Source organism: Pyxicephalus adspersus, chromosome 11 (genome assembly GCF_032062135.1).
Source record: "Pyxicephalus adspersus chromosome 11, UCB_Pads_2.0, whole genome shotgun sequence".
NCBI classification, from domain to species: domain Eukaryota; kingdom Metazoa; phylum Chordata; class Amphibia; order Anura; family Pyxicephalidae; genus Pyxicephalus; species Pyxicephalus adspersus.
The window spans coordinates 52706668-52718792 of record NC_092868.1 but is presented as its reverse complement, the minus strand read 5'-3'; the positions used below and the strand labels follow the sequence as shown (position 1 = coordinate 52718792).

At 40.2% G+C, this 12125-nt stretch overlaps 1 protein-coding gene and 6 non-coding genes across 7 annotated transcripts in view; 3 read left to right on the top strand and 4 right to left on the bottom strand.

Annotated features, from left to right (window-relative positions):
- Nucleotides 1-1661: 1661 nt before the first annotated feature.
- Nucleotides 1662-1744, bottom strand: TRNAL-CAG (transfer RNA leucine (anticodon CAG)). The gene has a single exon. It is a non-coding gene; the product is annotated as a tRNA-Leu (tRNA).
- Nucleotides 1745-2679: 935 nt separating this feature from the next.
- TRNAL-CAG (transfer RNA leucine (anticodon CAG)) lies at nucleotides 2680-2762 on the bottom strand. The gene has a single exon. It is a non-coding gene; the product is annotated as a tRNA-Leu (tRNA).
- A 797-nt stretch (nucleotides 2763-3559) lies between these two features.
- TRNAF-GAA (transfer RNA phenylalanine (anticodon GAA)) lies at nucleotides 3560-3632 on the top strand. The gene has a single exon. It is a non-coding gene; the product is annotated as a tRNA-Phe (tRNA).
- An 887-nt stretch (nucleotides 3633-4519) lies between these two features.
- On the bottom strand, nucleotides 4520-4602 carry TRNAL-CAG (transfer RNA leucine (anticodon CAG)). The gene has a single exon. It is a non-coding gene; the product is annotated as a tRNA-Leu (tRNA).
- A 1316-nt stretch (nucleotides 4603-5918) lies between these two features.
- Nucleotides 5919-5991, top strand: TRNAF-GAA (transfer RNA phenylalanine (anticodon GAA)). Its single transcript has one exon. It is a non-coding gene; the product is annotated as a tRNA-Phe (tRNA).
- A 286-nt stretch (nucleotides 5992-6277) lies between these two features.
- On the bottom strand, nucleotides 6278-6360 carry TRNAL-CAG (transfer RNA leucine (anticodon CAG)). Its single transcript has one exon. It is a non-coding gene; the product is annotated as a tRNA-Leu (tRNA).
- Nucleotides 6361-7117: 757 nt separating this feature from the next.
- The window catches only part of PRXL2B (peroxiredoxin like 2B), an 8498-nt gene continuing 3490 nt past the window's right edge, over nucleotides 7118-12125 (top strand). Inside the window, exons 1-5 of the mRNA XM_072426257.1 lie at nucleotides 7118-7278; nucleotides 8233-8437; nucleotides 9319-9370; nucleotides 10627-10690; nucleotides 11324-11399. Of these exons, the coding sequence (XP_072282358.1) occupies nucleotides 7216-7278; nucleotides 8233-8437; nucleotides 9319-9370; nucleotides 10627-10690; nucleotides 11324-11399 (460 nt within the window). The 5' untranslated portion in view covers nucleotides 7118-7215. The remainder of the gene's footprint in view (nucleotides 7279-8232; nucleotides 8438-9318; nucleotides 9371-10626; nucleotides 10691-11323; nucleotides 11400-12125) is intronic.

Genomic DNA, 12125 nt, shown 5'->3' with positions numbered 1-12125 from the left:
GAACCTTGGCATCCAAATCTTCCTTTGGGGGGAGACTTGGCCCTTGGTGCTCCCACTATCCATATTCCCAGAACACCTTTCTCTAGCCTTGCCTCAAATCTAGGTGGACCAAATTAAGGAATGCGCCAAACAGGCCCCAACTCCACCCCATGAAGGACCTCCATACACAGTGCATAGAGTGCATAGCCCCCGGGCTCCGGTGGGATTAGACTTCATGCATTTTGTAGATGAATAGATACAAGTATGATAAAAAAAATTACGATATAATATCCAATAAACTTTATTATTCTTTCCAAAAAGATTTTTCCAAAACCCAGGATAGAACCCCTGGACCTTTAGATCTTCAGTCTAACACTCTCCCAACTGAGCTATTGCGGAAGCTAAGGAGAGCGCCTTTTAACTCATTCAGTGCTAAAAAGTGTTTGTATTTGCTTTTGTGCTGAATGCTTATTGACGCTTATTGGCGTTTTTAAATATTCTTTTAATTTTTATTTTTATTTGCAACCAAGATACTGGGTACAATGAATTCAAACTGAATATATACAGAAACATAAAAAGTGCAATGCAATACAAGATTTTGAAGATATTCAAGAATTCAATAATAATACATTATACAATAATAATAATTAAAACAATAATACATATAGGTATAATAGGAGATTGAATTAATTTTGAGTGAAATGTATTTGTAACAGACCTGAGAGGCCTTAATTGCCCCAGCAAACTCTGGAGGAACCCTGGTTGAGAAACACTGACTATGTTATTAATTCACATTTACACCTATAAAGCTATGAATTCAAACAAAAATACCAAATATTTAAAATCAAGACTTAATGAAAATATTACAAGTAATATAAAAATATATCATAATGATGTAAATTCCAACACAATATGTGATATAATTACAATAAGTAATATAAAAATAAAAAATGCAATGTATGTATGTATTTAACCCCCCCCCCCTTTTTTTCCCTCTTGTCTGTTTTGCTGATTCTTTCTGAACCCCTGGTTAAATCCTGCATCATGTCAGAAACTACGAAAACCCCAATTGGTCCATAGAGGACCCTTACAAGTCTTATGTGATTGTACATTGGGGAATACTTTTCTGTTTTTTTTTGTATATTATATTTTTTATTTCAGTTTATTTTTTAATTATCTTTTAAAATCAAGACTTAATGAAAGTAATACAAGTTTTTTAAAAATATATCATAATGATGTAAATTCCAATACAATATGTGATATAATTACAATATATAATTACTTTTCTTTTTTTTTTTTTTTTTGTATATTTTTTTTTTTATGTCAGTTTATGTTTTAATTATTTTTTAATCAGTTTGCATTTTAAACGTATTTTTTTTCCTCTCTTTTTTTGTAGGGAATTTGTTCACTTTTTATGTCAGTTTATGTTTTAATTATTTTTTAATCAGTTTGCATTTTAAACGTATTTTTTTTCCTCTCTTTTTTTGTAGGGAATTTGTTCACATGCTCTACATGTGCTTGACAGGTAAAGGTTTAAAAACAAATACTCTGCTTGTTACAATTTCCCTGGGTTAACAGGAGATTACTCTGCATAATAAATTCTTCCAGTACTAAGCTGTGTGACTTTATTTGCATGTTTAGAGAACAATGAGAACAATGCTGCAAGGAGTTAAAAATGTTGCTGTCAGAAGTGGGATTCGAACCCACGCCTCCAGAGGAGACTGCGACCTGAACGCAGCACCTTAGACCGCTCGGCCATCCTGACTGCTATGCATGTTTATGCTCCACCCATAAGGACTTTCTGTCCTCTATAATGCTTTTTCCCATTCATCACCTTTAGTGCTCTGTATTCTTGGATAAAGAAACTCTCTCCAAGAATACATAGTAGTAGCACAGCAATTTCTGCTGCAGTGCTGTACTATGTGTTGTTGGACAGAGAAACTCTATCCAACAACACATACAACTAGTAAAGGGCTGCAAGAGCAATCTGATTGGTCTTGAAGCCCTTAAAAAAACACAAATTCTGGCACCATTGACCTCAATGGTGGTAAAATTTGGCATTTGATCACCCGGAGAGTTTCTCACTATTTGGTTAAATCAATTAGTGAGCTATTCGACCAACACTAATGATAACTTTTACAACTTTTTGTACCACCCCCAACAAACACCAGCCAATGTGAAAAACTCAATGCTATTTACAAAAACCAATTAATCCCTCCTGCAGCAAATGCATGGGAGGAACAATCCCCCACACACCCTGTCTGTTGTGCCAATCCTTTTTGCACCCTTGGTGTAAATTCTGCATCAAGTTTTAACAAAAATTCTGAGGACATTGAAAAAAGTCAGAAACAATGGAACCCCAAATTGACTTACAAGTCTTATGTGATTGTACATCAGGTAATTATTTTCTTTTTTTATCTTATTTTTTTTTATTCTTTATATTTTTATATTTTAAATTTTTTAATAGTTTGTATTTCAAACTTTTTTTTTACTTCCCTTCAGTATTTTTGAAGAGAATTTGTTCACATGCCTGATATGTGCTGGCAGCTAAAAGGTTAAAAATGAACATAGTGCCTGGTATATTCCCCCAGGGTGACAATGAGGTTCCTCTGCATAATACCCCTTCCAGTACTGAGCTGTGTGACTTTAATGTTTGCATGTTTAGAGAACAATGTATCAGCAAAGAAGTTAAAACACAGTTGTCAGAAGTGGGATTCGAACCCACGCCTCCAGAGGAGACTGCGACCTGAACGCAGCGCCTTAGACCGCTCGGCCATCATGACATCCATACACCCTCATGCTCCAGCCATAAGGACTTTCCTTCCTCTATAACGCTTCTACTGCCCCCCAGTGACTGTTACATTATAACTAGTGTTGGTATTCAAATTCCGGTTGTCCTTATATTCGACCCGAATATGGCTGCTCAAATTCAGATAGACCTGAGCTGAAAAACAAGAGATTAGACGGGAAAAATTAGAAGAAAAAAAAGTTAAAAAAAAAATTTTAAAGTAATTTATTGAATGTTTGTGTTTCTTTAACTAACTTTTTTTTTTTACAGGTTTTCCCACAATGACAATATGATTTCCGCAGCTTTGTCCCCATTCATCACCTTTAGTGCCCTGTATTCTTGAATAAAGAAACTCTATCCAGGAATACACAGTAGTAGCACAGCTCGGCAAACAGCAATTTCTGCTGCAGCGCTGTACTATGTGTTGTTGGACAGAGATACTCTATCCAACAACACATACAACTAGTAAAGTGCTGCAAGAGCAATCTGATTGGTCTTGCAGCCCTTAAAAAACCCGAATTCTGGTACCCTTGACTTCAATGATGTTTGAATTCGGCATTTGATCACCCGGAGAATTTCTCACTATTTGATCGAATAGCTGTCGAATCAAATAGTGAGCTATTCGACCAACACTAATGATAACTTTTACAACTTTTTGTACCACCCCCAACAAACACCAGCCAATGGGAACATTCGATGCTATTTACGAAAACCAATTAACCCCTACTGCAGCAAATACATGGGAGGAACAATCCCCCTCCCTACTTTTCAAAAACATTTGTGCTTTACGCAGCCGAAATAGCTCAGTTGGGAGAGCGTTAGACTGAAGATCTAAAGGTCCCTGGTTCGATCCTGGGTTTTGGCAGAGACCTTTGACCAGAAAATGAAGGTCAGCAGGAATAGCAACTTTTTTACATGGGGGAACCCTTGACATAACTTTCATGTCCTGGGAACAGTATATTGGTGTAGTGGTCAGTGGGAAGAATTCAGCCTTACAGATCATTGGTGTCACTTAAACTGACCTGAGAGGCACAAACTGCTCATTGCTCGAAAAACTCCCAGCAACCTCTGGAGGTACCCTGACTATGTTATACATTCTTATATACACCTATAAAGGTCATAAAATCAAACAAAAATACAAAACAGTAAACATCAAGACTTAAAGTGTTACATAACTAATATAAAAATATATAATAATGACATCTATTCTAATGCAATAGGTGATATATAAATATAAAATAAAAACAGAACAAAACACTCTGTAGTGCATTTACCCCCTCACACACCCTGTCTGTTGGGCCAATCCTTTCTGCACCCTTGGTGTAAATCGTGCATCACGTTTTAACAAAAATTCTGAGGACATTGAAAAAAGTCAGAAACTATGAAACCCCAAATTGACTAACAAGTCTTATGTGATTGTACGTCAGGGAATTATTTTCTTTTTGGTTGGTTATTTTCTTTTTTTATCTTACTTTTTTTTATACTTTATATTTTTATATTTTATATTTTTTTTAATAGTTTGTATTTTAAACTTTTTTTTTACTTCCCTTCAGTATTTTTTGAAGAGAATTTGTTCACATGCCTGATATGTGCTGGCAGCTAAAAGGTTAAAAATGAACATAGTGCCTGGTATATCCCCACAGGGTGACAATGAGGTTGCTCTGCATAATACCCCTTCCAGTACTGAGCTGTGTGACTTTAATGTTTGCATGTTTAGAGAACAATGTATCAGCAAAGAAGTTAAAACACAGTTGTCAGAAGTGGGATTCGAACCCACGCCTCCAGAGGAGACTGCGACCTGAACGCAGCGCCTTAGACCGCTCGGCCATCCTGACATCTATTCACCCACATGCTGCACCCATAAGGACTTTCCTTTCTCTATAATGCTTCTACTGCCCCCCAGTGACTTACATTATAACTAGTGTTGGTATTCAAATTCTGGTTGTCCTTATATTCGACCCAAATATGGCTGCTCGAATTCAAATAGACCTGACCTGAAAAACAAGAGATTAGACGGGAAAAATTTGGGGAAAAAAAGTAAAAAATGTGTATTAAAAAAAATAATTTTAAAGTTATTTATTGAATATTTGTGTTTTTTTAACTAACTTTTTTTTTTACAGGTTTTCCCACAATGACAATATGATTCCCGTGGCTGTGTCCCCATTCATCACCTTTAGTGCCCTGTATTCTTGAATAAGGAAACTCTATCCAGGAATACACAGTAGTAGCACAGCTCGGTAACAGCAATTTCTGCTGCAGTGCTGTACTATGTGTTGTTGGACAGAGAAACTCTATCCAACAACACATACAACTAGTAAAGGGCTGCAAGAGCAATCTGATTGGTCTTGGAAAAATAAGACATCCCCTGAAAATAAGACCCAGGGCATATTTTGGCATTTCAAAAAATATAAGAGAGTGCCTTATAGTCGGGGAAACAGGGTATTCAAATTCTGGTTGTCCTTATATTCGACCCGAATATGGCTGCTCGAATTCAGATAGACCTGAGCTGAAAAACAAGAGATTAGACGGGAAAAATTTGGGGAAAAAAAAGTAAAAAATGTGTATTAAAAAAATAATTTTAAAGTAATTTATTGAATATTTGTGTTTTTTTAACTAACTTTTTTTTTTACAGGTTTTCCCACAATGACAATATGATTCCCGCGGCTGTGTCCCCATTCATCACCTTTAGTGCCCTGTATTCTTGAATAAGGAAACTCTATCCAGGAATACATAGTAGTAGCACAGCTCGGTAACAGCAATTTCTGCTGCAGCGCTGTACTATGTGTTGTTGGACAGAGAAACTCTATCCAACAACACATACAACTAGTAAAGGGCTGCAAGAGCAATCTGATTGGTCTTGCAGCCCTTAAAAAACCCGAATTCTGGTAGTCTTGATTTCAATGGTGTTTGAATTCGGCATTTGATCACCCGGAGAATTTCTCACTATTTGATCGAATAGCTGTCGAATCAAATAGTGAGCTATTAGACCAACACTAATGATAACTTTCAACTTTTTGTACCACCCCCAACAAACACCAGCCAATGGGGACATTCGATGCTATTTACAAAAACCAATTAACCCCTACTGCAGCAAATGCATGGGAGGAACAATCCCCCTCCCAACTTTTCAAAAACATTTGGGCTCTATGCAGCCGAAATAGCTCAGTTGGGAGAGCGTTAGACTGAAGATCTAAAGGTCCCTGGTTCGATCCCGGGTTTCGGCAGAGACTTTTGACCAGAAAATGAAGGTCAGCAGGAATGGCACCTTTTTTACATGGGGGAACCCTTGACATAACTTTCATGTCCTGGGAACAGTATATTGGTGTAGTGGTCAACATGCCTGATATGTGCTGGCAGCTAAAAGGTTAAAAATGAACATAGTGCCTGGTATATTCCCCCAGGGTGACAATGAGGTTCCTCTGCATAATACCCCTTCCAGTACTGAGCTGTGTGACTTTAATGTTTGCATGTTTAGAGAACAATGTATCAGCAAAGAAGTTAAAACACAATTGTCAGAAGTGGGATTCGAACCCACGCCTCCAGAGGAGACTGCGACCTGAACGCAGCGCCTTAGACCGCTCGGCCATCCTGACATCCATGGATTTTATTTGACTCACCTGTAGGGGGCTTTGTCTTCTTTATAATGCTACCAATGCCCCCCTTTGGGTATTTTTTTTTCCTGGTACTGGCCGTTATGTCATCAGCCAATGAAGACACTGCCTGCTATTTATATTAGTCACTGGGCTTCTGCTGCTGGTTAAATACAGAGTAAATGTACAGATTATGGGTCATATGGTTCTGGCCCATATCACCAGGAAAGTGAAGGTTGAAGCTGGGCCCCCTGAATGTCCTCATGGCCCTAGGCTCCTGCCTGGATTGCCTTGTGGATGGTCCGGCTTGCAGAAATGTTACCCCAAAGCCAACTTCCTGGCCAAATTTGCTTATTATGATGGGTTTGATGTGGTCACAAAGAGGTCACAGGAGATCAGCAGTGCTGATTAAGAACGAAAAATGCAAAAAAAGGAATACAAAAAATAAATAATAAAAAAAATAATAATAAAATGAAAAAAAATTGATTGACAAACCAAATTTAATTCAGTTAGGATCCTCTCTATGGATTTATGTGAACATTGATCCAACTGGATCATAAAAATCAATAAATTAGAATTCAAAGGGTATAAAAAGAAGAATCCATTGCTGGTCATGTGAAAAAACATGATAATTGCAAAGAGATTCATTCTGGGTGAATTATACAATTGTGACTTCAGCCCCAGTGCACTGTTATGAAAGGCAGCAGCTTATGCAATGTAGACCCGCCCAGATGACTAAATAAGGAAGCTCAGCCCTCCCCTTTCCTCACACCCAGGCTCTGTGATTGGCTGCTCCCTGCACAGTCCCAGGGGTGAAGTATTGGTGTCAGGAAGGGAGTGAGCAGTCTGCAGGGTGTCATGGGGGACGTGGATCTGGCCAAGCTTGGTGCCATCCCGGTGAAAAATGCTGTCACTGGAGAGGTGAGATATCTGCACTCCTGACTTACATGGTCTGTCCACCACAAACTAAGATTTCTGTGGCTGGAGGGGGGGGGGGAGTAAATAGTCATGGCATTGTTGTTTATCTACGGGAGGGTGGCCTGTGTTTGGGGGATCTCTGCACCCGCTGTGTGCCCCTCTAGACTTCCCTTCATAAAATCTGCCTCTCCAGCCTCCCCTTTAATAAATTTGTCCCTCCAGCCTCCCCTTTAATAAATCTGCCCCTCCAGCCTCCCCTTTAATAAATCTGCCCCTCCAGCCTCCCCTTGAATAGACACCCCACATATATGCCCCCTCTTTGGGGTGGAGTATAATTGCCCCATTCGGACAGTCCAGTGAGGGTTGCAGTAATGCAGCGGTTCTGTTGCATCATCCACAGATTGACAACATGGCACTCAACGCTTCCTCTGCTGGCCACTCTCTGGAAGTGGGGAGCTTCATAGAAATCTGGGACCAATCAGCAGCCTGTACAGCTGTCATCCTCATCCCCCGGCTTCACACATTTTTAGGTATGAAGCCAGTGAAGCCAGAACCTCACAACCAGCAAGGCTGGTGTGTGCCAGCTTCTATTAACTTCTGTTGACGACTTTCCCTGCACCAATAGCAATTATTAGTAATTATTAATATATTTATTAGTATTTAAAGCCAAGGGGTGAGTATGACAGAAGCAGCACAAGAAGCCAATCTGTTCTGCTGTAGTCCAAGCAGCATGCTGACAGGAGGAGAGAGCAGAGTCACTGTCCAGTCACAGACTGGGGGCGGGTTAAGACCTGTAAGTGTTACTGCAGCAGAGGTCTTTCAACCAGAGCTGTGTAAATCTCAGGACTGGATGCACAGATACCCCCCCCCCCCCCCCAGGGCAGCTGCTTGGGGTAATTGTGTATTATGACCCAGGAGAGGCAGCCTTATGGACTTTTTATTTCTCTTCTTTTTCAGACGGTGGAACTGAAGTCCCTATGGACAGACCACACGGTTGTCCTCTTTTTCCTGCGGAGGTTCGGCTGCCAGATTTGCCGTTGGATTGCCAAGGACATCTCGCAGCTGAAGGAATCCTTGGAAGCCAATCAGATCCGCCTCATCGGGATCGGCCCAGAAGATGTCGGTCTGCAAGAGTTCCTGGACGGCAAATATTTCTCCGGAGGTGAGCAGTGCGTGAGCCAATCAGCAACTAACTGCTCACTGATTGGTGGATATAAAGAGAACCTGTCAATCTGCCTGAGCCAATGACTGAGGATCCTAACCTATCGCTAAATCATCCCTGTAGGGAATCCTAAATCCCACATTGACCGAGTGTTGTCATCCAATCTGGCGCATTACTGCTGTGCATGGCATCCGTCATGTGACTTGCAGCTTTAAAGCATTCCAAGTATGTTATTTACTTAATTTGTCTTCCTAAATTTTGGTTTGGTACCCCTATGGCAGTGCCTGCGTCCCTGTTGCCTTAAATAACCCCAAAAACAAACAAGCCCCGCCCACTTCCTTCACTGTATTCCATCATTTCTGCAGAATTTGCTCAATACGCAGCAAGCTGTTATTGGTGTCCAATGGTGAATTACACAATAAAAGACACTATGACATCACAAGTGTAAGCCCACCCTCTATGAAGCGCTCTATGTTGATTGGCTACAGAGGGATATGCAAATAACCATCACCAGATTTTAAACCTTGACCCAGCGTTATTTATTACTCACAGCTCGGCACCGCAGTCCATGTTTGTCTTGTGGTCTGGTGTGGCTGTGATGGCGTTGGGTTATTGTACTACGCTACACTTTGTACCGCCATATAAACCAATCAATGTTAATGAGCAATCTGCAAAAGGGAGGGGCTACAGCTGGGAGAGTGCATTGTGTAATGCTTGTGTAACATGTGTGTGTTATATTTATAATTGTGTATGTTATAATAATATAGTGTGTGTTATATTATTATAGTCTCTCTCTCTCCAAATAAATAAATAAATATATATATATATATATATATATATATATATATATATATATATGATGTATTTCTTTTTTTCCCCAGAATTATACCTGGATGAATCTAAGCAGAGCTACAAGGTGTTAGGATTTAAAAGGTGAGTCCGCACAGGTGTGAAGAATCATAATCATTTATTACACTGCAATTATGAAGTGCATGAAAACCCCCCAAATATTCAAAGTGTCCTGGATTGCAGTTTGTTAATGTGGTGGCTGTTTTAGTTTTTCTTTTTATATGGTGGTCCTGCCAGCAACATGCTTCCTTTCCTAGGGTGACAACATTCATTCCCTGTACTGTATCTATGCAGAAGTGTTGTCACTCTAGATTGCACTCTTTACCTGAACACTTTCCCTCTCCTGATCTCTGTTAGGTTGTGTGCACATCAAAATATCCTCCCCCAAGAAGAACAGTTCTTCTTGGTCACAAATGTGACATGGACAGTTGTTCCCCAATGTCATTCATCAATCTACCATTGCAGATTGATGCACATATGCTGATCAGGAATGGTCCCTGTACATTAGTTGGGAGGAGAGCACAAGGGGATGCCACTTGCTCACCCCCCTCCACTCTTTATTGAACAGAACAGTCATGCACTCATTTGTTCATCTGTCATTGGAAATGGCAATGAAAGATTTTATTCCAGCGAGACTTTTCCTACATGTGTACATACATAGGGTACATGGGGGGAGGTGTTCTATAGCTCACTGCATGCAGCCAGCTATCTGGACACTGATAATATTCTCCCCATGCACAGAATGTACACTGGATTTCTGGTGGCATTTTTCTGGCACCAGGAGGGGACTCCTGGGGGCCAAGATATTGGACACTTCCAGAAGTGTTGAATTCTGATCATTTTCCCAAATGCTACAACACTGAAACAGAGCTGCTGGACAGGTGGTAGACACCGGCTATAATATGTTGCCTCAAGGTTCACCTTACCAGCTCTAGGACATCCCAACCTATCAGTATTTTATTGGCCTCATGGGGTCACTTAGTGGCATTTCCTGTGAAAAGTCTCTACATAGAAGAAGTCACAGGAATATAAATGTATGACCTGCCTGGAATTCACACTGAAGCAGCCTTGAAGAAGCGAGCTCACCACCTGAAACGTGTCGGCTCCATTGGACCAAATACAACTGTGAACTCTTTAACACAGAGGTCTATTTCATAAAGCCGTGAATCTGACATTCACTGAGAATCATTCACTGATATTGAAACACAAGGACATGTCAGATTCACTGCTTTTTAAATAAACCTCATATTCTCCGGAGCATTATTAGCTGCCCCATTCATCATAAATTAGTGTGCAATGTGACTGATGGAAGCTGACCTCTATTTTCTCCCTTCTTCCAGGTACAACGCTCTGTCTATTGTTCCAGCCGCTCTGGGGAAAAAAGTCCGAGATATTGTTACCAAGGTAAGAAACAAATTATTACATTGGTAATATTTGAATTTTTTCATTGGTTTATGGTGAATGTGGATTCATCTGCCCTTGGTGTATTAAATTTTTTTTTCCTGCCCCATTAAAGTGCTTTTGGGGCAATAAGTGATTGTGTGATACTTCCCCCACCTCTTAGATTCAAAGCACTTCTGAGCAGAGTCCTCTCCTGTGTCACTGTCTGTATCTGTCAGTCATTTGCAACCCCCATTTAATGTACAGCGCCGTGTATTATGTTGGCGCTATATAAATCCTGTTTAATAATAATAATAATGGTGTAATATCACCCAGCTCTCCTTTGTGAATTTTCCCTAGATTTATGCTGCAGCATTCCCTGTAATAAGGACTGCTGTTCTCTCCCTTTGTGCAGGGTGACTGGTCTTGTCTCCGCCCCCTCCTGCAGTGTTCTGCGGGGATTCTTAGTGGGTGGAGCATCCAGGCCCCTCCCACTGCTCTGATCTTTGCACAGACCAGTGATAATGTCACCACTACATTTATAATGTGATATCTGGGCTTGAAAAGACATTTGGTGCCCCCAGGGTAGATTTATATCTTTTGTGGTCATTGAAGAATTTATTATAAAGCAATTTATTTTGTATCTTTATTTTGCAGGCTAACACAGTTGGGGTTCAAGGCAACTTCACTGGAGATCTCCTACAGAGTGGTGGGATGCTCATTGTCAGCAAAGGTAAGGACATTGATCTGACGACCCCGTCTATAGGAATCGGTGTGAGAAACTTCTGATGGAAGCTGAAGATCTCCCAGTCCTGGTTTACATACAATCTGATTGGTGCAACTATCTGGTTCTCAGACCCAATAAATGACAGCTTCAGTCTGAGACTTCTCACAATCAGTATTTAGGCTCGGCAGGGGCAGGGACAAGATTGTTACAATTGGTCTTCAGGATTAGGCATCCCCAGCTGTTTCTTTCAGCACTGAATAAAAAAAAGGAGTGTAGATTGTAAGCTCTTCTGGGCAGGGTCCTCTCCTCCTCATGTGTCACTGTCTATATCTGTCTGTCATGTGCAACCCCTATTTAATGTACAGTGCTGTGTAATATGGGGGCGCTATACAAATCCTGTTTATTATTAATATTAATATTATTATTATAATAAATAAATAAATTATTATAATAATAAATAAATAATAAAGCTTCAAAGCTTTAACACGGAGCTCACTGTCACCAAACAAAATTATTTCTCTGCTGTAATCTCCTCTCAAGCCTCCAACCCACGCAACCTCTTCTCTACAATTGACTCCCTCCTAAACCCCACACCTGCTCCCCCCACAACAACCTTCTCTGCCCAAGACATTGCCACCTACTTCAGAGATAAAATAGACAAAATCAGACATGATGTCTCTGCCCACTGAGCCACTCCAACCATACCCACCCCTTCCACCTGTAAATCATCAC